This window comes from Engystomops pustulosus, chromosome 6 (assembly GCF_040894005.1).
Source record: "Engystomops pustulosus chromosome 6, aEngPut4.maternal, whole genome shotgun sequence".
NCBI classification, from domain to species: Eukaryota; Metazoa; Chordata; class Amphibia; order Anura; family Leptodactylidae; genus Engystomops; species Engystomops pustulosus.
The window spans coordinates 34,905,243-34,928,600 of NC_092416.1; the positions used below are offsets into that span (position 1 = coordinate 34,905,243).

The 23,358-nt window shown below is 42.2% G+C and overlaps 1 protein-coding gene across 2 annotated transcripts; it reads right to left on the bottom strand.

The window, feature by feature from the left end:
* Positions 1-3,731: 3,731 nt before the first annotated feature.
* On the bottom strand, positions 3,732-22,695 carry DDX6 (DEAD-box helicase 6). Of its 2 annotated transcripts, none has more exons than XM_072155647.1 (14): positions 22,677-22,695; positions 15,462-15,953; positions 14,362-14,425; positions 13,620-13,724; positions 13,413-13,542; positions 12,982-13,128; positions 12,641-12,735; positions 10,913-11,035; positions 10,687-10,815; positions 9,004-9,120; positions 8,686-8,749; positions 8,501-8,602; positions 7,677-7,856; positions 3,732-7,264 (listed from the first exon to the last, which is right to left on the bottom strand). In XM_072155647.1, the coding sequence occupies exons 2-13, from the start codon at positions 15,656-15,658 to the stop codon at positions 7,684-7,686; spliced, it is 1,446 nt and encodes a 481-aa protein (XP_072011748.1). In that variant the 5' UTR covers positions 15,659-15,953; positions 22,677-22,695; the 3' UTR covers positions 3,732-7,264; positions 7,677-7,683. The 2 variants fall into 2 exon arrangements, with proteins under 2 accessions (XP_072011748.1, XP_072011747.1); XM_072155646.1 differs by lacking the exon at positions 22,677-22,695 and adding an exon at positions 22,247-22,553.
* Between the last annotated feature and the right edge of the window lie 663 nt (positions 22,696-23,358).

Below are 23,358 nucleotides of genomic sequence, written 5' to 3' on the forward strand. Positions count from 1 at the left end.
AGATCACCTTCAAAGCCATATGCAAAATGAGCAGAGAAGAGTTACTTTGTCTAAAACGAGTCACCTTATTAGAGTAATACAGTAGCATGGTAGTGGCAATCCCATACACACAACACAGAAGAAATCAGGAAGAATCATCAAGGACTGTGGTCTCTTGGGGCAGAGCCCTCGCTCCTATTGTTCCATGTGACCATTTCTACTCTGTGACGTCCCCTGTGGGATGTGGAGCGCTGCGGACTATGGTGGTGCTATATAAAGATTATTATATACATTTGTTTAGGACTTTTGCTGTTGTCATTTCATTCTTTTCTCATTCAGACAATAGAATCTGTTTTTTGCAGTATAGGAATTAACCCCTTCACGCTCCGCGGCGGATATATCCGCCACGGAGCGCAGTGACTTAGCGCTCAGTGGCGGATATATCCGCCACGGCGCCTATGCCGGCTCGGCTCTGGATCAGAGCCGAACCGGCATCGGGAAACACGGGGTGCCGGCTGTAACTAATAGCCGGCACCCCAGTGTAACACCCGCGATCGGAGTTGTCTCCGATCGCGGGTGCTTAACCCTTTAGATGCCGCGGTCAGCGCGACCGCGGCATCTAACAAGCATCTGGGGTGTCTTTCCCCCACGATCGGCCCCCCCCGAACCGTTTTCGGGGGGCGCCGATCGTTGCTATAGTAACTCTGGGGTCCGATCTGGACCCCAGAGTTACTAGCAAGAATTGCCAGTAAGATGGCGTCTGTGACGTCATCTTACTGGCAAAGTGCCAGCCTATGCAAGTGCATAGGCTGACACTGATAATACTCTGCAATACATGAGTATTGCAGAATATTATCATGAAGAAGCAATCAGAAGATTGCTTCTTCATGTCCCATGGTATAAAAGTAAAAAAGTAAAAAAAAAAAGTTATTCAATAAAAAAATAAAGTCATAAATCACTAAAAATGCCCCAAACCCCCAAAACATATAAAGAGACATATAAAACTCAAAAAAAAAGTCTAAATCATAACACAAACCCCACATATATAGTATCACCGCGTCCGTAACAACCCGTAGAATAAAAGTAAATCATTATTGAACCCCCACGATAAACGCCGTAAAAAAAAACTGTTATAAACCCTCCAAAAATTATGATTTTTACCTTTTCAATCCCACAAAAAATGCTATAAAATGCGACCAAAAAACCATATGTACTTAGACATGATACTGGGGCAAAGTACAACATGTCCCGCAAAAAACAAGCCATCAACCAGCTCCGTAGCCAAAAACGTAACAAAGTTATGCCACTTGGAAGATGGCAATACAAAAATTATAGATTTTTCCCCACATTAGGGTTTTGTTTGACAAATTTAGTAAAACGTAAGAAAATATATTCATGTCTGGTATCCCCGTAATCGTATCAACCCATAGAATAAAGCTAACATGATTATTAGTCTATACGGTGAACACCAAAAAAAAAAAAGTCAAAAATCCAGTACAGAATTGATGCTTTTCTACTCCTGCCCTCAAAAAAAGTTCCTAAATTTTCAACAATAGGTGATACCAACCCCAAAATGGTAACAATGGAAAAAGCATCTCATCCCGCAAAAAAAATGCCGTCACATGGCCCCAATAACGAAAAAGCGAAAATTTTATAGCCTTCAAAAGGGGCCAATGAGGAAACTAAAATCCTGGCAGCTGCAGGGTGCTCCTTCCCTTCTGCGTCTCGCTGTGCGCCCATAAAACAAGTCACAGCCACATGTGGGGGGTCTTTGTACTCAGGAGAAATTGCTGAACAAATTGTATGGTGGGTTTTCTCTTTTTATATTTTGGAAATGTGTAAATTTTAGTGCTAAATGAACGTATAAGGGAACAGTATGACCATTCTAAATTTCACCTCCATTTTGATTCAATTACTATGAAGATCTCAAGGGGTTAACAATCTTCGTAAAAGCTGTTTCTGATAGCTTGAGGGGTGCAGATTTGAAAATGGGTAGATTACATAGGGGGTTTTGATGCTAAATATGTAAAATTTCATTCCAAACTGTATTTATCCCCAAAATAGTCAATTCTGAAAATCCGGAAAAGCGCTATTCTATTTGTAAGCCGCGTGACATCAAAATAAATTATCCAGACATTTCAGAAATTATGAAAATGTAAAGTAGACAAATGGGAAATGTTATTCAGCAACTTATTTAGGTGGTAAATCTATCTGCCTGGAAACGCAATGATTTAGAATTTCGAAAATGGCAAATTTTTCAAAAAATTTATCATATTTTCTTTTTTTTGTAAATAAACGCAAAACTTATCAGCCAAAATTTACCACTAAAATGAAGTACAACATGTGGGGAAAAAACAATCTCAGAATCGTTTTGATAAGTAACAGTGTTCAAAAGTTATAACCATATAAAGCGAAGCAAGTCAGAATCCAAAAAATCGGGCTGAGCCTTAAGCTGTAAAATGGCTGCGTCCTTAAGGGGTTAATATAAAATGTCTATTTACATCTTTCTATGCTACTAAAAATATGTGTTCCCACATTTTAATTATTTATTCAGCTATGTAACTATTTCAATGATTTCCGTTAAGTAATTTTCATGCATTTTTTAGATCTGATGGAGGCAGGCCACCTCCGAAACGTGTTCTCTTGAAATTAACAGTACCTAAAAATTACTACTGTGTGGACCCCACTAACATCCCTTGATCCACTGCACAGTTCCAATAACACTTCCTGGTACCTACACTGTCCAATTTGCACCAGTCTACTTCTAAAAAATTAAAATCACCCTCATCCAGTGGCATTACTAGAGTACTCTGGACCATGGGACAAAATTCCTATGGGCTCCCTCCGCCCATAATCATGACCACCATTATTTTTGTTCTGTAAGCATACAATGGCTGGACCATTATACACGCTTGATTACCTCATGTCCCACCCCCTCAGATTGTAAACTCTTGTCTCTCCCCCTCCCCCCCACTTCATCCTCAGACTATAGGCTATTGTACCTCCCATCCTCATAGACTAAGCTTGTGTCACCAGAATTTTACCCCCCAAACCAAATAATGCCTGCCAACAAGCCCTCTGCATAACAACTAAAATTAGCTGCCAGAGACTTCCTTAATGGGCATCTACCACCAGGATGAAGGATTGTAAACCAAGCACACTGACATACTGATGTGTGGCCCCTGACATGATATGTTCTTATGCCTTAAAAAAAAACAAAAAACTTTGTTTTATACTAAGTTGCTTTAGGGGCTCAATGCTTCATTAACACCTATGGAGCCCAGAGCTCCTTTGCATAATTTTAAAAGCCTTATTTGTAAAAACCAGGGAATAAGAAGACAAAAGAAGAGCAGATCCCGGTAGAGGGGGCACACATTGTAAACCAAGCACATTGACATACCAATCATCCTGGTGGTAGATGTCCTATAAATGAGCCACCTTCAAAGCCCAATGGTCTGTTGCCCCCGTCACAACAGCAGGTGAGCTACAATAAGACTGCCCCACCTGCAAACACAGGCAGGAATAGGACCTGCTCCCTATACTGAGGCTCCGGCATTTGGCTTCAACAAAAACGACAGCCATGTGAAAGCGTGCACAGAAATACTTGGGGACGTGTGCTAGCCGATGAAATAACGGCAAGTGCACGTCCAAACCACAGCCATGTACATGTAGGATAAAATACGTCCCTTTCTTCTCACAGCACTACAGTCCAGAACCAAAGATGTGACAACTCAAGAAACAGACAAGGCGAGGGATTTCCAGTGGGACTTTATTAAGATAACAGAAAGAAAAGCAACTTCCAGATTGTACCATTTCTCTTCCATACATAAGGTTTTGACCATCTTAACCAACAAACAAACGAATCCCACTGGGCCATTTTCTCATGTTCAATTAGAGGTGATGGTAGCCGCTTAGCTCAGCCCTCCTGGATACACAACTATGGTGTCCTATCCAGCGGCTGCAGATAATCGGCTACCGATCACACAGGTCAGATTGGAAAATGGCTTCTGTATCCTCCTGCGGCTGCTCTACAACAGGACGGCGGCAGGAGGATACGTCGCTGGAATCAGGGTGTACAATTTGTCCGCCAGCAGAGCTTCAGCTGTTCTGTCTTATCACTGCTGACATACAAATGGTTCTTTTTCCCGCCCCCCCCCCCAAATTAAGGGTACAATCCAATGCTGTACCTACCCCACCTCCCCCCATCTTGGCCCACGAGATCTGTCTAAACATAAAGGAACAATTTCTTTAGTCACTTCTCCGCAAAAGTTTAAATGGGTCGAGCAGTTCTCACTGCAGAGTCAAAAAAAAATAATTATGGTTTCCATTCTAAAAATTTACCATTTTTTGTTTTCACTACAGGAAAAAAAAAAAATATATCAATTGGAACCATCAGATTCTAACATCAGCTTTAAAAAAAAAAAAATTGGGAAGAACATTTTGGAAATTGATCCCGATATGCTTAAAAAGTCAGATCATCGCTGCTTTCCCAATCCCCCCCCTCCCCCCAGAACAAAAAGATTTTTTTTTTCTTTACAGAATGAGATGTTAAACCTGCTCAGCGTCCCGACATAATAAGCTGTGTGAACGCTGAGCAGTAATACCACGTATGTAACTGAACGCTTTCCGAATGGATTAAAAAAAATGTTTTTTTTTTCAGTTCTACAAAAATTGAAAAGATGCTCCCATCTCATTCTGGGAAAAACAAACAAAAAAATTTAAAAAAATTGTATCCGTTCCTTGCTCCCATACCCAACTTTGGGATTTGTCAAATTACGCCCCTAAATTTTTTTCCCCAGTATATTGTGGAGCTGTACTAGGGCGAGGTGGTTTTGGAAGCTCCTCTGGCAGACGGGGGGAATCAGCTACGGCTTCACAGTTTATCTATTGCAGTCGTGCAAAAATAACGTATGTATGAATTTGGAATTCTGCCAAAGTTTGGAAGACTGCAACCATTCTAAATTGAGGTATTTCACATGTAAAAGAGGGAGAAAAAAAAATCTTAAATTTGAAAGCATTTCAGAGCATCTTAAATTTTTTTTTTAAATTTCGGAGCCAAATCATAATAAACCTGCGCTCGCACCTTTTTCAGAGCGCTGCCAAAATATTCCTATAGTCCTAGATAAACCAAACCCTCCTGTGCGATGTAGAAGCATATACAGGGCATTGGTCCAAAAGGAAAAAAAAAAAAAAAAAGTTAAAAATCTTACTCATTTCATACAAGGATCATGGATTTAGCACCAGCATAACACGGCAAGGCGCACACTCGCGATAGATCTACAACCGGGGGCGAGGAGAAGGTTATTGCACCATGATCCGAAATGAAAACTTAAGTGACCCCAGAATAATCCCCTTCAGTAGCAGAGAAAAATCGATTGTATTAAATAGAAAAACATTAAATAATCTATCCCCATTGTTAAAGGAAAAAAAAACTTCAAAAATATGCCAATTGTTCTCTGGCGTTACTGAAGGTTTTTGGGATCTGAAGGTTTTTTTTTTGTATTTTCACGCTTCTGTGCTTCTATGCGCACCTGCACGTGCAGTATTATAGGATTCTGGGACGTCAAAACTAAAACAATGGGATAAGCTTTATTCATGGACAACGGGCACAATGAAGATTTTGTTTTTGTATATATAATACTGCACGATCCAGGTGGCTCAAAAATGTAGGGACAATGAAAAGTAACTCAAGTGATGGTTCCTCACTCACTTTGCCTGTAGATAAGGCCAAGCATCTAGCATGCTGGGAGAGGCTCAGTTAAAAACAACATTTTCCCCCTTTCCTCTCGAAATAGCAAACTTTTTGCCACGTTCTAGTTTCCCCAAATCGGCGCGCCGTTGATAAACGTATATACTTCTATTTTCGTACGGAGTAAAAACCAAAAGGAGGAAACCCTTGCGTAAAAAGTCAAAAATTGCATCACTCCATATTAGAACAAAAAGACTGACTTTGGCCACCTCAAAAATTTTACACTGCGCACCCTACCTAAAAAAAAAAAAATGTTGCCATGAACTGAACCTCTCTCAACTTAAGCTGCAATCCTAAAAACACAAAGAAACCTTCGACCAACCATCAATCGACAAAAAGACTAAATTTTGCCAACCCTCCCTGAACCCACCCAGCCCCCAAAAGCAAAATTATTTACATTTTTATACAAGTATACACAACCAATTTTTTTTTCCTAGTAGATTTACCCCCATACCCCTCATGCAAGGGAATTTTTATCTGTAAATTTTTTTTTCTAGAGGGGGGTATGGCTTTGGAATCAATCTGAGAAAAACAAACGCTGCTGAAAACTGGAAAAACTTCCAAGGAAAAAAAAAAAACAAACACCCCATTTAGTGTTTTTAACTGGAAACAGAGGGAAAAAAAAAAAAACAATATCTGCCTTTAAAAATGTAGAAGACTTGTCTGGAACTTGCACTTTGAATCGGATTTGGCTTCTCAGTTCTTGCTTTATTTCTGCTTGTGTCGTGACAGGTTTACATATTTACAAGCTAGTGGGACCCCCCCCCCCTCCGCTGCAATCGCTTGCGTTCCACGTGAAATCAGTGAAGGGACAAATATACAAGTGGAAGAGTTTTCACGGCTAAAAAGCACCGGCTTAGTGATCCGCACATGTTATTGGTGATGGGAAAAAAAAAAAAGAAATACCTTAAAAACGCAATGAAATGACTGTACTGTCTCGTAAGGGCTGCAGTGAAGAGAACCTTGAATGGTCTTGTAGCATAAGGCACTTCGCACACGTAAAATAGTTTGCAATATGGGAGAGAGAAAAACATTTTTTTTTTGTAAGACGTGAACTCCACACTGCCACAAGATAATGCACAATAACAAAAAAAATAAAGTGGAGAAACCATAAATTTGTGTAACTTCTAAGAGGAGGGCTCGAAATTGAAATATTGCATTGCTGAACCAGTTAAATGTTAATGAACCAGGGGGTGGGAGGGGGTGATGCAACACATTAAAAAGCCTAGTATAGTGCAAGGGTCTTCAGCAGAAAATAGTAGAGCAGATTCCAGTATGCTTTCCTTCTTTGTGGGAATCAAGTGAGGGGAAAAAAAAAATTTTTAAGTGCAACAACATGGATCCTGTGGGTGCACAGTGCAAACAATGGGGTTCAAAATGACATTTTTAAAAAAATTCTTCAGGCTTGAAATTCTGCTGGTCAGTGTTCCAGAAGGCAGAGAGAGAGGGAAAGGGATGGGAGACAGGCGAGTGGGAAAGAAACCCTCATCAAGAAAAACGATGCATGGTCAAACTCTTCTGGGGGTCAGTCAAAGTCTGAAACAATAAAAGGGTATGACGATCAGTGCGCGGCTCATCTTATGCCACCATTGAGGAACTCATCCTATGATTAACCAATGTTAGGCCCCATGCACATGAATGTGGCGGCTAACATACTGTCACTATAGAAGTGCATTGTGTACACACGTGTCACCTTATAGTGCCGCTGCCATAAAATATAGAACATGCTTTATCTATTGCCATATGTATGGCCCGGCTACCAATGGCGAGAAGAGGGGTGAGGAGCGCTCCCTCCCTGCCCTTCTGCAGCTGGCTTTATGCTACACCCCGGTTCCGGCCCAGAGGGTGTACCATACCGATCAAGAACATGAAAATTAAAACAAACCCAAGAAATCCCAGGATGCAATGGAAACAAGCAGCCATCCAAGCTCTTCTTTCAGATACTCACATGCAGATTAACGCTTCTCTTCTCCAGACTCGCTGTGATATTCTGCCACGTACAGGCTTTTGTCGATACTGCTGGGGATGGGTTTGATTTCTGTTCCCAGCTGTTCTTCAATACTTTTAAGGTTAAATCTGTCATCGTAGGTGATTAAGTTAATGGCGAGTCCAAGATGGCCGAAGCGACCTGAAAAAAGGAAGAATATTTAGTTGGTATGGATGAAAACTTACAGCGGATCATTTCAGAAGTGCTCGTCCTGATGGACGATACTGGGTGTTCCCCCAACATGACACCACTAGACTGTTGGGTCCAGTTACTGAACTTCGTCAAAACCAGAATCAAAAATCCAATTAAAATTCACTAGGTCTGAACATGACCCACTTCATTAAAATAAAGCTTGTCTTCGTATAGGACAAACCAACACCTGTACTGGTTCATTAAAATGGACTGTCACTAAATTTTACCGCATTAATCTTCCATCCTGACTACAATATGATTTATTTATTTATTTTAATATAGGTAAATGGGTGAGAATTCACTTAGGAGGACATTCCAGAAAGGACCGTACCTGAGGAGTCCCTTTAAGTTGTTTGACTGATGTCCTCTAGGCTCATACATACATAGCTGAGACTAGAGTCGTGAATTGGCCTATTAGTATTGCTTTACGTGGAACCGTTTGCTGTATACAGTCATGTGACCACCACGCAACACTGGCCTTCTACACAGCTGCATTGGGCAACACTAGATTCTGGTTACACTGTATATTACTTACGACTGAACAGATTATAGATCTTATTTCTGTATATCCAGTTACCCATCATACCACATACCTGATCTGCCTATGCGATGAAGATAGGTCTCTGCCAGCTTTGGAAAGTCAAAGTTTATCACCACATTCACAGCTTGGATATCAATACCACGGGTAAACAAATCTGATAAAAGATGGTCAAGATGGTTAGAGAACGCACTTTCACAGCATTAGGATGTGAATTATAAGGCACAGAAGATCTCTCACCAGTGCAAACAAGGTTACGGCACAATCCATTTCTGAAATCATGGAATACTCTATTCCTGTGTTCCTGTGAATTGAAATGTTACAATATGTAAAGGATCCATTACATTACTACACGCCTTACAGAACTGGACACACCACTGCCTTCATGGGAGAGCATATAAGTGATACTTGCTTCACATTCATAAGCATTTGCCATATTGTGATAGTGAGAACACTATATGTCTATAACAAGACAACATTTTTTCACCCAGTTACTTTAGGCCATCACCAAGCAGGATATATAGCCCCGAAACTGCCCTCAAGTCATGATGTACCCACCTGTCTCATCTTAGCGTGGATATAGAAGCAGGAATAGCCCAACTGAGAGATTTTCTTGGCCAATAGCTCCACCCGCTGGGAGGAGTTGCAGAAGATTATTGATTGATTTATCTGGAGCTAGAAAATAATTTGTACAGTATAAGTTATAGCCATTGTCCAGCAGATTCAGGACAAAGCACATGCCAGTAAATACATGACCTGACAACCAACAACCTTTCTAGCCACGTAACCGTCTATAAATTGTGGCAGAACACGATGTGGAAATGAACATTCTGTACAAATTGTAATACATATTTTCTAAACCATCTCTGCTTGCTGACATCTGCTACCACCTCAAAAATTCTTTCAAAATCAGCCCATCATGTGACAACACACAGAATTTGCTTACTGCCACAGGCAGGGATCATATTAACCCATCTACAAGAGTCTATGACACTTGTAAAGTGACTTCTCTCCTCTTCCTCTGAGCCACAGTGCCAGTCTTGTATTTTAGGAGTGACACCCTGTCCTTCCCCCAGAGTCTTACTTCTGTCGGCACTGACTGATAGCAGTGAAGCAGACTGCTCTGGAGGGACTAGACCTAAGCTGCAGCCGCTTGACAGACACTGATAACAGAATACGTGTCTGCTTGTCATTTAAAGTTACAGCAGTAATTTATTGGAACTGATGAGCGTGTCCCACTCTCTACAACCCCCTCTGATCCTCATGCTCCTTACACGGCTGCCATTCTTTTAGCATCTATGGACTGGCATTTATAAAGCTGTAAATACATGTGCAGACTGGTTGCACATGTATTTCTGTAGCATTTGTGTATTGTGGACCCAGTGTAAACAATGGTGTACTCCGTTCAAGCCCGCTTGGCACCATCAGGGTGTGCCACATTTGGTCTTCATGAATAAGGAGCATGATAACCATGATTAAATGTATGCCAATGTGTGCACAACTTGTTTGTTTGTTTCACAGGGGTGAATTTGTGGCATCAAGTGTAAGATTGTGTTCACACACTGCATCTAAATTGCGTTTTTGAGACAAATTCAAATGTATGGAAGGGCTTGCCCTGATCAGATGTTTTCTACTGAAATACAGAAACAACCCTCCCGTGTTTTGCATCTAATGCACAGGGAAAGAAAGCCAAAACTATAGTTGCATATGCATTACTTAAAACGTCATACTAATCCTTGGCCAAATATACTTTTCAAAAACGGTAAAGGGAGTATTATTACCCTTCTGGAAAAATGTTAGTGTGACGTCTGGACAGCAACAATAATCCTTGTCAGTGCAGTAAGGAGTCCACTGTAACATGCAGCTGCCAAAGCAGCAAAACCTGAGCCCACATTATAACTTAATGTCCCTGTTTAGGAGCTTTAAGTGATCGGGCTCCCCCTACACACCCATGGAAAAAACATGCAGTGGAAGAGCGTTTTTTCCACATAAAAGCATCACTTTCACTAGGTGCGGTGCAGCCAACCCTCAGCAACTAGCGCAGATCTACCACGATATCTTTCAGCTGTCGCTTGCATTTATTTACACACAGGCAGGAAACAACATAGTGGAGCTTTACAACCGTCAGGATGTGAAGCAACTTTCCACCAGATGATTATTATGCAAATTCCTCACCTTCCACAGGCACAATTTTACATACAAACGTTATGCTGGAAAGTGATGACACAGACTGATACTTACTCTTGAAAAAAGTGTATTCAGGCAGTGGACTTTTTGCCTCTCCGTCACATAGGCATAGTATTGCGTTACCCCCTTCAGTGTTAGCTCCTCCATCAGGTTAATTTCATATGGTTTTTGCAAATGAGAGGACTGTAGTAACAAAAAAGGATGCAAGGAAATTGTCACTATACAGTAATGTAAAGTAAACTGGCTTGGCATTATGGTTTAAAAAAAAAATAAATCTTACCATAAATTTCTGTACACTGAGGGGGAAAGTGGCTGAATAAAGGAGAATCTGTCTGTTTTTAGGTAGCGTAAGAATTATATCTTCCATTATCTGCACAAAATCTTGAGAGAGCAGTTTATCCGCCTACAGAAATAATAGTAAATACACGTTTAGAGTCCTGGTTTATTCTTATTCTGTTCTCACTGACTTTTGTGCTGAATATTTCGATTCTATACAATTTAACCATCTATCCCTTTGGGGAAAATATATATAGCGTGGATATAGAAGTATGTATACATACATACATACATACTACACACAGGATTATTTTCTGCCTTGTTTCCACGAGTTAGGGACAAGGCCAGATGCAGTTTCCAGAGCGACAGTAGAGGCAGAGGTTATAAAAATTTACAGGCACAAATCCCCATGTACTTTAATGGGCTCGCAAACTGTTGTAGTTCTTATGGTCCTTGTGAAGCAAGTTCTATTACTGCCCCCGTCTGCAGCTTAGGCAATCCTCATCTACTGTCACCAGCGATTACTCATGGGCCAGAAACAATTGAAGACGAGTGTGCAGGAAGTGTAAAAGGGAAACTCCTAATAAAGGGGAGCAACAAAATACTTACTCTAAAAATATAGATCATGTGCAATATGGAAAGGCAATGTATCAAAAAAACTCAAGCACCATAGACAGACCTTGAAAATCATACAAGTTCATTTTAGTTGTCAGCCCACAATGTAAAACTTGATGGGGTAAGAAACCAATATCATGGCGTCAGTACAAGAAAACGCCTGCAACTAAGGAGGGAAGTTGTTAAGCATATGATCATCTTCAAAAATGTGTGACTGCTCGAGATGTGCCATGACATCGCACAAAGAAGCACAATTTACCAGCATGACCTCTGTCTATGCAGAGAACACAACCTAAAAAAGATTTCATTGGGATAGGTGATCAAGATAACAGCGGGCTGTGACCCCAGCCTTTCATGCCGATTGTGCTGCTATACAGTGAACGGAGCCAGATGCAAACTGTATGGTGGACACCAATGATGGTTCTGTAGTTAGCGGATCAGTGGGACTGCTGCGTTGACCCATAATTGGAAAATCTGCAGTTTATGCAATTTAGTAAAAGAATAAAACTAAACTAGTGAGATTCGCAAAGGTATCAAAAATATGACACAAAAAGCTGAAAGGTTCAGTTTACCTCTTGAGCAATTACATGGCTTATAGTTTTAAAAAGAAATAACTCAGGGGGGGTTATTCAAACTTCATGAAACAAAAAGATGACCTAATTTAAAAAGAAATCAATATGCTAATGAGGCTATACAAACTACTTCGGGGGATTACACAGGCCCTTACTTCACCTAGGTCAACGCACTAGGTCAAAGCCTTCCACATCACCGATATTCTTCATCCAATGGATGGTCTGGTGAGAGGCAGAAGCAGACGACGGTACTTATGCAGGATGCTCATTCATAAAGATGGAAGGTATTAGATTAAGTGCTTGAAGCCAACGTGCTACTGGGTTACAAAAATGTGGCTTTCCTAAAAGCTGAACCACCTTTTCACCTCTATCCATGCTGCATAATCCTCAATGTTATTCACAAGAAAACCACATTTCCTGCTTTCAGATTATGATTTCAAAATTCAGGTCAAGATGAACATGTTGGTTTACAGCGCTAAATAAAAGTAAACATTACAAAAAGGAATTCAGAATGAAAAAAAAAAAAAAAAAAAAAAAAGACTTGCCTCATCCAGAACTATCATCTGAATGTGGTCCACTTTAGCTACACCTTTTTTGATAAGATCCAGAATTCTCCCTGGGGTAGCAATCACCACATGAACTGGGGGAAAAGAAAGAAAGGGATTAAAGCAACCTAAACCATAAAACATTCACACAACACAGATTAAAATTATTCATAAATCCTCCATACACCTCTATGTACCCCCATTAGTTATCCCTTATTCACTGGACAGGGAACAAGTGTCTGACTGGTAATGTCTGACCACGGGGAGCCTATGATAAAGCATCTCCTATGGGGTTGTCTACAACTCCACACGCTAGAGCATGTTCAAGTTATGGGTTTTACCTGTGTCGTCCAGCCTCATTATGTCATCTCTCAAATTGGTTCCTCCGGTTGTAGCCATCACTTTCACCCCTCCCATATGCTTGCTGACTTGGATGCAGATCTGACTGACCTGGAGCGCAAGTTCTCGAGTGGGTACAATCACCATTGCTGTAGAGACAGGAGTGAGTAGAAATTAAAAGATTTGTATGTGTATACAGGCCAGGGCCACATCAACTTGTGGTATTGAATTTAAAAGCAAACTTGTTTGCAAGTTAGGGAGCAGTAAGCTGTAGATTGCAATGTAACCGATTTATAACCGATTTAACTATCGATACCAGCAATACAGCAGCAGAAATTATTATACTTTTTTGAGGCTTAGATGCACTGGGTGTTACACAAAAGCACGAAGCATGATAAGACAGCGACAAATCTAGTAGGCAGACGCCAGTCACCTTGGATGCAGTCCTTCTTTAAGTCTAGCCGTTCAAGTAAGGGAATGAGGTAGGCTCCACTCTTGCCAGTTCCATTTTTTGCTCTAGCCAAGATATCCCTACCAGACAATGCAATGGGAATGCTTTCCTCCTAGAAATACAAAATCACATGGTAAAAACACATCTACATATAGCCAACTAGGATAGTCTAGTCTCCATTGAACAAACCTGAATTGGAGATGGTTTCTCCCATCCCATTTCGAATATCCCCATGAGCAGCTCTCTTTTTAAACAGTAATCCTCAAACTCATTGCCTTTTGTGGAGGTGACATCCTAGAGCCAATCAAAAAAAAAAAAAATATTCATAAAAAAAAAGAGCTCCTATATCACAGATGGTGAAGAGCAAACAGATTACAGTGCAGAACAATGGATAGTACACGTTAAAGGGGTTTTCCCACAAAGGACAGTTCGGCCCTATGCACTGGATAGGGCCCCATCTTACTGATCAGTGGGGTTCTCAGTGCTGATCACAAAAACCACCTGCATCAGCTCCATAGAGATTAAAGAAGCAGAATGTTCATGCACGACCGTCTGCTCCATTAGTCTGAGGAGCGCTGAGGGGTCAGACGGAACCCTCGTTTTCGCAATTTGCAGGGGTCTCAGCACTGAGACCCCCACTGATCAGCAAGTTACTAATTTTCATTCATGGGAGAACCCATACCCACATGTGATCAACTTATAAGTCCCTGTAAAAGCACAACGGTCTTAAATGCCGCTGCTGGCATCGGAAGGGTTACTACCCACAATCAGTGCTAGCAACGACCACTGGTATTCGCGGTAGGTGTTTGCTACAATATGCCACAAACCCCACCTCTATATAAGGAGGACTCAGCCCATGTATAGCGCAGAGCATGAAGAGGTTAAAGATGAACAGTCTTCATCATAAAAGCATGAGGGAAAAATATTTTACCGAAGTCTTTATTCGAAGATCTTTTGGTGGGAGTTTTAATGTCTTCTTCCAGTCATCACCAGGTCTATAGGAGAAACATAGAAATTTTATAAGTAAGGCAATGTTATCACTGCATTTTTCCCAAACCAAAATACAAACAGATAAAAGCATTTAGAATGAACAAGCTGGAACACAGAACCATCCTACACATGGCAGATAACCCCATGCAGATTATTATACCAAAATGCATCCACAAGGCGACACTGAAACCTGCATCAAATAATGGCCAGCGCTGCAGCAGTGTAGATATAGCGCCAGGTTACCCTACGGCTTTGAGGCTGAAATAACCATCTTACTTACTACAAAAAGGACACTGCACAAAACACATCAATGTCAGGTTTATAGCCAGCTGCTTAATTTCAGGGGGCTATACCACATGTATGTACTTTGAAATCCCAAACTTTTAAGGGAATCTGTTTGGGCAACTTGGGAGACTAGACCAACCACAAGTCCTTGTGGACCGTTTGTTTTGAGTCCCAAATTGACCTGTATTTCATCTCACAGCTAAACCCCCCCCCCCCCCAAAAAAAAAACACGCAAAAACAAACCTATATTCTTACTTATGACAAACAAAGCAATCAAATAAAGCGGGTGTAGCTGGTGCATGCACAATGAATCCAGGGAGTACTACCTTTGTTTTATCAAATCACCCTGCAGCCATTGGGAACACCAGGGATGTAGGCAAGTATAAAAATGTCTAATATTATAACACAGCAAAATACGTAAAACCAGGCTATTTGGGGCACCGAACCAACTACAGATCCTTCTGAACCGTTGGTTTGTAGGCTGATCCAACAATCCTACAAAAAGGAACCGTTTCGTAAGCCAAATAGCAGTTGGATATCTATCGAATCAAGTAGAAAATCTGCAATAGCTCCACCCCGTGCTGTGTTATAGAGGCACTATGGCTTCTGGAAGAGAATATCCACGACAAAGTACCAACTGTAACAAAATTTGTCAGAATAATATGAATATAATATATATATATATATATATATATATTTTTTTTTTTCTGCCTGATTTCTTTGATACACTCTTTCCTAAGTAATCCACATACTCACTTAATAGCGCTGCTCATGCTCTGTGCTTGCTGCTGACTTCCATTATTGATTGTGCTGGCGTTTTTCAGCTGGCTTATTTGCTGCGTCTGCATTCCCCCACTTCCGGGCCCTGGATTGGGTTTCACTGGGCCTCTCAATTGCCCATTCTGACTGGACAGACCCATTAAAACAGGGTTCTCTGTTCTTGTGGTGCTCATTTTGTTTTACTATTAAATTGTCCCTTTGAAGGTATTTTTCAACTTCAAAGTTTTAGAGTCAGTACAGAGACTGTAATAACAGTTTATAGGACTCTTCAAAATGAAGAGATAAAGTCTTGCTCAATAAATGAGTCCTTGTTATTGCAACGCAAACAAGTGCTTGTTCTTGGGAAAGTCTTTGAACTGTGAAGTCACTTGTTCTGATGCACCAAATCAACTTTTCTTTATATATATATAAAAAAGAAAAAACAAAAGCCCTCGGATGTAGATTTGACTTGAGATCTGTCAAAGCAACCTACAAAAAGAGAACGAAAGTTAGTGGAGGAACACATTTTGATATCAACTTACCCCAAACCCAGTCATCCAAGATGTGGCTGTAGTGTTGTGTACAAGCAAATAAATTACTACGGTGAGAAATGCTGAAGACCCCCCCCCCCCCCCCCAGCACTGTTGCCGACAATCTCTGACCATATACTTGACTTGCCTTTTCACCCAATAGCGAGAACAGGTCCCCTGTTGTCTGGATTGTTGGTGTCCCTTAGAAGTCACACACTCAGATTGTAAACCTCTATAGGCTGGGAAGAGGAGAACCTGTGTACTTGTTACAACCCCTTTCAAGGGTTATACCAGGATCAGTACAGTAGACTTTATGCCAAGCACACAATATTGCATCTGAACACTATTCACTAGAGATGGGCTGAGCTTAAGAGTCACGATGAAGGAACATGACGCAGCAGCATTGCATTTACTTCAAGCAGCTGTTCAGCAAGGGATGCCCGGTGCCGGACCTCCACAGATCTGATATTGGTTACCTACCTTAAAGGGGTTTTCCCACAAAGAAAAGTTAGGCCCTACCCACAGGATAGGGCCTAACTTGCTTATCAGTGGGAGTCTCATTGCTGAGAAAATGAGGGATCATGTGTGGCTGTTTGCTCCATTAGGCTGATGGAGCGGCGAGGGGTCCGAAGGAGGTACATGGGACCCGGTCAGACCCCCTTGTTTTCAAGATCTGTGGGGGTCTCAGCTCTGAGACCCCCACTGAACAGAAAGTTAGGCCCTATCCTTTGGATAGGGCCTAACTTTTCTTCATGGGAAAACCTTTTTAATAAAAAATAATTCCTTTACATATAAAGCGCTCAGATTACTCAACGCTGCACAAAGCTTTCCAATTCAGTCCCTGTCCCCATGGGGCTTACAATCTAATCAAAATACCGGTATGTTTTTGGTGTGGGGGAGGAAACCAGAGGACCCAGAGACCTTACAGAAAATTACCCATCAAACTCCATCATGATAAACCAGGGACACTTACTCATAGATCCAGGCACCAGGATTGTGGTTATCCACGACCTCCTTCCTTCCAATATGATGGAGACTGTAGGTGGGTGTTACTAGAGCCTCTCCATGCTTTAGTGAGGGGGCACAAATCCTTCTGAACAGTGTAAAAGCTTATGAAGCTGGAGAACAGAGGGGCTCTGGTAACACCTTGCAAAGTAAGAGATAACAAATCTAAGTGTTACAATAGTCCCTGTGCCTGGACCTATGTTTATCATGCTGGATTTTGATGGTAGAGGTCCTTTAAAGGGGTTATCAAACTACTTGAAACTTAGGTGACCTGGAGAGGGCTTTACCTTCTTCCTCCATTGCTCCTAGTCTGCTGAGCAGTGATCCGCTGGAGTTGGCCCCCCATTTACAGGCACAACCACGCTTGGCTCCTGCAACTTATGGTGGCCTGCCACGCTGCCAGAACTTGACAGAGGCGAGCAAGACTGTCCCTGTAAACAAACAGGGGAACAACTGACTGCCCACAGCGAGAGCCCCTGGGGAGGAAAGCTTTTTTTTTTATGCCATCCCAATTCCACCTGCTAAGTTTTTCAAATAGTTGGACAACCCCTTTAAGGAGAGGCAATAAAGGAAGACAAAGCTCCAAACCTATAACAAAAGATGACTTACTGGAACCTTCTCATACTGTACCAATATCTATGCCATAGACACCCACACACTGATACAGGTAATGAAGAGGACAAGGACTTGCAGCCTCTTAAATTTGCTGCACAACTTTAATCTATATAAATCTTGTAATGAAAGGTGGGAGAGGTTGGGTTGTGAGAACTTGTGTATCATATGGAGTTAACTATTGGTTTTGACTAAACTACAAACGGCATCTCTGCATTACTAGTCTTTCACCAACAGCAGGAAAACATGGAATGACAAGCTGGTATTAATGGTGACAGTGCAAGTATGTACAGTCCACCAACCATGAAGATGCATCGCATGTAAAACCGGATCAGGCTGCTGCGGTGAAACAAACAGGTTTTCCACATACACAAGGCCAGAGGTCTGAGCCATCTCCAAATACCCCACAAGCCAGAAAGGAAAGCTCCATGTTACTAGCAAGTGACAATTCATGTTTCACATGTATATTGGGATAAAATTCATGAAACATTAGACCCTCCTGACTTAAAGAGGACCTGTCACCCCATTTATCGGCACTAGGAGCTGCTTACTAAAGCAGCTCCTAGTGCTTGGACAAACGCCGAAGTGTTAGAGTGATAGTGTTACCGGATAGTGTGGCGGGGCACAGTGTAATCATCGGACAGCTTGCAAAGGTATTCATGAGGGGGCGGGGTTGGGGCGTGGCTAGGGGCGGTGAATATCGCCTAGCACGTGGCAGTCAATGCTGGCCTATGGAGCGAGCGGGGCGGTCCGGGGTAGAGGCAGCACCTCGGACCGCCCCCTCATGAATACATTGGACAGCTTTGCAAGCTGTCCGATGATTACATTGTACCCCGCCACAGTGTTTGATAGCGTTAACGGAGGTTTCCGGTAACGCCATCACTAACACTGCGGCGTTTGATCAAGCACTCCTAGTGCCGATAAATGGGGTGACAGGTCCTCTTTAACTCCTTCTAAAGTAGCAGATCTACAAGGGTCAATGCCTTATTCTTACAGTGATCATGTAAGCAGGACTGTCCACTGACAGACTGACTGCTGACCACTGGAAGCAAACAGGGACCACCAATAAACCATGTGTGTAGCCAAGTACATTTACAAGCAATTCAAGTAACTTCTTGAATACTTGATCAAAGTCGAGAGACGCAAGTGGAATAAATGGCTCAACTTTTGGCAAACGGCTGGTAAAGCTTAATTACCGACAGGTCATGTCCTCACCAGGAATGTGATCAGATTACACTAAAAGGCAGGGATAGTCCAGAGGATCCCAAAATACAAGATATTTACGTATCCGTTTGCAAGGTCAGTCATGACAGTGTAACCAACTGAAGGTGCTCTTAAAGGGATATTCATATCTCTACATGACAGCTACTGGTGCGGGTAACTGCTGAGGACCCAATCAGGATGGAGCCAAACGCCGCAGCAACTGCTAAAGTCTACACAATCACAGCGGAATAGAGGATCATCTGCCGTGTCTAATATTAATACGCCCAACTTTATAGATGGGACACCCTCCGATCACATCATAGGAGCAATGCCATGAATATAAAAATGAACGAGAAAAGCCACATATTTTTGGTATGTCAAACACTCCCCGTTTAGATCATATCATTATACACTTATTTTATGAAACCCTATGCATTCCTACAGTTTATCAGGCCAGTCATACGCATCCTACTGTATGGCAGAGTCATAAACCAGGCAAAGAACATAAAGCTTCCAACATGCCACATGAGATTAGAATCCACAGAACACTAGGGGCCCCAAATGCATGTGCATTCAAGGGGTGATGGGACCTGCTGCATTAACCTCAAAGACTGTTACACAGCGCCTCATCCCAAATGGCTGCGCTATCCAGACGGTGGTCGGTTTTACATAAACGGCATAGAACTGACTCCTCTGCCAACCGCCCCACCCCCTCGCTGAACTAATTGCAAAATTACTGGGGTTGTTATGGATAACCAAGTGCAGTGTATGGCTGTGCCAAAGGGTCGCCGCACATACAAGCTCAGAGCTGCTGCAATGGGGTACAAAGGACCAGCATTGCCCTGATCAGGTTCTCAGTCGTCACCCCTTAATAGAAAGTAATCCTCTATCCTGAAAATAGAGGATGACATGAAAATAGTAGAGCGCCCCTTAAAGGACATTATCACCAGATCAAGGATTGTAAACCAAACTTACAGACATACTGGTGTGTGCCCCCTCTGGCAGGACCTGCTCTTTTAGATTATCATGACAAGGTTTTAACAAGGTTTCTAAAATTATGCAAATGAGCCTCCAGGAGGCTCCATAGGAGTTAATGAAGCCCCTCAGACTCATTTGCATAATTGTAAAAAAAATGTTCTTAAAGACAAGGGCATTAGAAGCTAAAGATGGGGCACACCCCAGCATGTCTATTTGGTTTACAATCCTTGGTCTGGTGATAGATTTCCTTTAAAGCACTGATGCAAAAGCAAGTTGCCCAAATCTCAACTAAATATTGCAAGTTTTTAACAAAACTACACATCTCTATAACCCTGACATGATTCTTTTGTTCTGTTTGCACAAATTGAACACAACTCCCAACATCCCCCTAGAGGCATGCTGGGGCTTGTAGTCAGTGGCAAATATGTACACCATATTGGCGTTACTAAATCCACATCTTCAGGCCTGCACTGTTATGAAGACATAATGGTGTGGCACAGTGAGGTTTTATCCAGTATTTAACAAATTTTACTCCGTTGACAAGTATGGAATATAGATGTACTGTGTGGTTAAGAAGATTGGTATTTGAGTCAGAAAACCTGCAGCATGTAGTTTGGATCAATAAAGATCTCAAAGGTCTCTACAATCAAACCCAAACCCTTCATCTGAATATAAAGGGTGTAATATGAAAATACTAGAACGGCCCTTTAAAGGGGTTTCACCATAAAGCCAGATAGGCCCTAACTTGCTGATCGGTGGGGGTCTCCGTGATGGGCCCCCACCGATCACTAGAAAGAGTGTCTCATGGAGTCAGATGTACCTCAGTAACACCAGAGATGGCAGTCTGTCCCACATGGTCAGCTACACCTTTCATCTCTAATGGGGAAGCACACGCATGCAGGATCGGCTGCTCTGGCCATGTCGTGGTGCTATGAGGGGTGTGACAGGGGTACATTTGACCCTTGTTCTAGTGATCTGGGGGTCCAAGCACCGAGACCTCCAGCAATCAGCAAGTTTGTCTCTATCCTGTGGATGGGGCCTAATTTGCTTCATGGGAAAACCCCTTTAAGCTTTTTTAACACAGTATCCGGCCAAATGCTGCAAATTACGTGCCAAAAATATGCATCCCTTTAACCCGGACATAATCCCTGTGTGCACATTTGTGCATACGGAGCAAAGACTCAAGAATTTCCTTCGAGGCACACTGGGGCTTGTAGTCTCAGTTTGTGAATAAGCCATCTATCCTCCGAAAACTGACAGTCAATGGCTGCGGTCAGACACATCGCTATAGTTTGTGCTGGGTCTGTGTAGTATCTCACTGATTAATCAATGCAGAACCATTTCTATTTTGGCTTCCATTTTGCAACTTCCGTTTTATTAAAAGAAAAAAAAAATGGCTTGTAATTTAAACAGATGTCTGTACGAATCTAGAAACAGCAAAATACCTTTAACAAATCCATTAAAAAAAAATGTAAAAAAAAAAACACTTTCCTTTCCCTTATTATTTTATGATAATTGTTTAACTAAGGCCGCTTTCACACATGGCGATTGCAAACGCAGCGCACGGACAGGTCTTGAAGCAAGATGGCGTTTACATCGCATTTACTAAACGCAATGCAAATGCAATCTTCGTTCAATAGGCAATCGCAGGAATAGTCCACACTTTGCGTTGAGAAAAGCAACATAAAATGCAACCGCCACATGTAAACAACGCCTAATGGAAGATGTTAAAAGCTGATAATAAAGACATTGCAAGTCTACTGAAAAAAAAATGGATCCATTATTATTGATCATATTAATCAGTTTTTAAACTGAACCCTCCTTGTAGATATGAGCACAGGGGTCTTGTACTGAAATGGGGGGTAACATGAAGATAGCAGAATAGTGCAGGTTTGGTCACAAAAAGAGGCCTCGATTTAACCCCAAACATAGTCCTGCATCCACATCTGTGCTAATGGAGTAAAATCCACCAAAAATACCTGCCAAAACCCCTCATTGTTAGGTCTGGTCTATATTGTGGAAACCTTGCAGACCCTCCCATTATAATCCATGGGGTCTCAGGGCTCTGTTAATATCTGGATTTAGCACAGAGACTTGGTGACTAGTGTGAACAGAGCCTTAGAGGATGGCTGACCCCTATACAGTAGTATAGACACATCCACAGAGGTAGCACAGACACATACACAGTAACTACAACCCCCCATGAAATGTTGGGAGTTGTAGTCATCACAAAACGTATATCAGTTCCCAAAATACCGCAAGAAACCATTCACACCGATCAGACAATAACCTGCGGCTTTACCCCCAATCTACTACGTCATCACACCCCTCGCACTCGGACACAGGCCCGTGCGACCCCCCACCCTGAGCTAAGGCCTACACAGGCGTATGAGCCAGGCCCCGAGCCCTCACCCCGCCCGCTCCCCATTACACCCCAGGCCTCACACAACGCACCCCGCGGCCCGAACACTTCCGCGATGTCCTCGTCCTCACACCGGCTTCTCGATGTCGATGGATATTTTCTCACTGTTAAATTAGTATATAAATTATTTTTTCTCTGTTCGCGTTTGTTTTGTTTTTTTTTTGTTTTGCTTTTTTTTGTTTCCTCTCCGTGCGTTTTTCTAAAGTCGAAGCTCCAAAATGGCTTCCTTCCTCCTTTAAACCCTCCCCGCGCCGCGCGTCTCGATCCTTCCGCTGTGATGCGCAGGTTCCTCTGACTGAGCGGCGCGTCACCAGTCACAGCGGTCACTGCGCGGGACTACTTTGTTTTGCAGGCAAACACTTCCGGGGCAAACCAACAGAGGTCCGAGGAGGGGAGTGTTTTATAGTAAATTGCGTGATTAATTCCATTTTACCCTTGTAATTGCGAATTATAAGGTTTTACCAGTCATGTTATGGCAAACTGTGGCAAGCGTATGTGACTACGATCTGTTTAACAATCTTAGGAAACGAAAAGTAAAGTGCACAAGTGGCGGCTCCCATAGACGGTTCTGTTGCTACACGTAGGGCTCGCTAACAAATAAACCGTCACTGTTTCCCATATCGACCAATCAGGACCTAGCTTTCACTTTGTATTGCGTTGTGGTGAAATAAAAGATGCTTTGTGATTGGTTGCTGAAGGCAACAAAAATTATGGGCTAGCTAGGTATATGAGCAGTGCGCATTCACATTATAACAGCTGAGGAGAGGTGATTTGCCTGATTACATTACTATTTACATTTGTTAATGCAATGTTAATGCATGTGTTAACAAAACACTCATTAACACATTGTTAACATGTGTGTTAACATTGCATTTCTATGGTGTTTTGTAAACGCAAATGTTAACAATAATGTAATTTGGCAAATCACCTTTCCTCAGCTGTTGTATATGTTTTAGGGCGCTGTCCCACGTTGCGTTTGCAAACGCAGACAAAACCGCGCCCACTGGGGCGGTCCGCGATCCGATCGCATTGGCGTTTCTATGGAAACGCCTGCGATCGGGAACGAGCCACCGGTGTTTTGCATTAATTTAACGCCCGGTGGGCGCAGTTTTGTCTGCGTTTGCAAACGCAACGTGGGACAGAG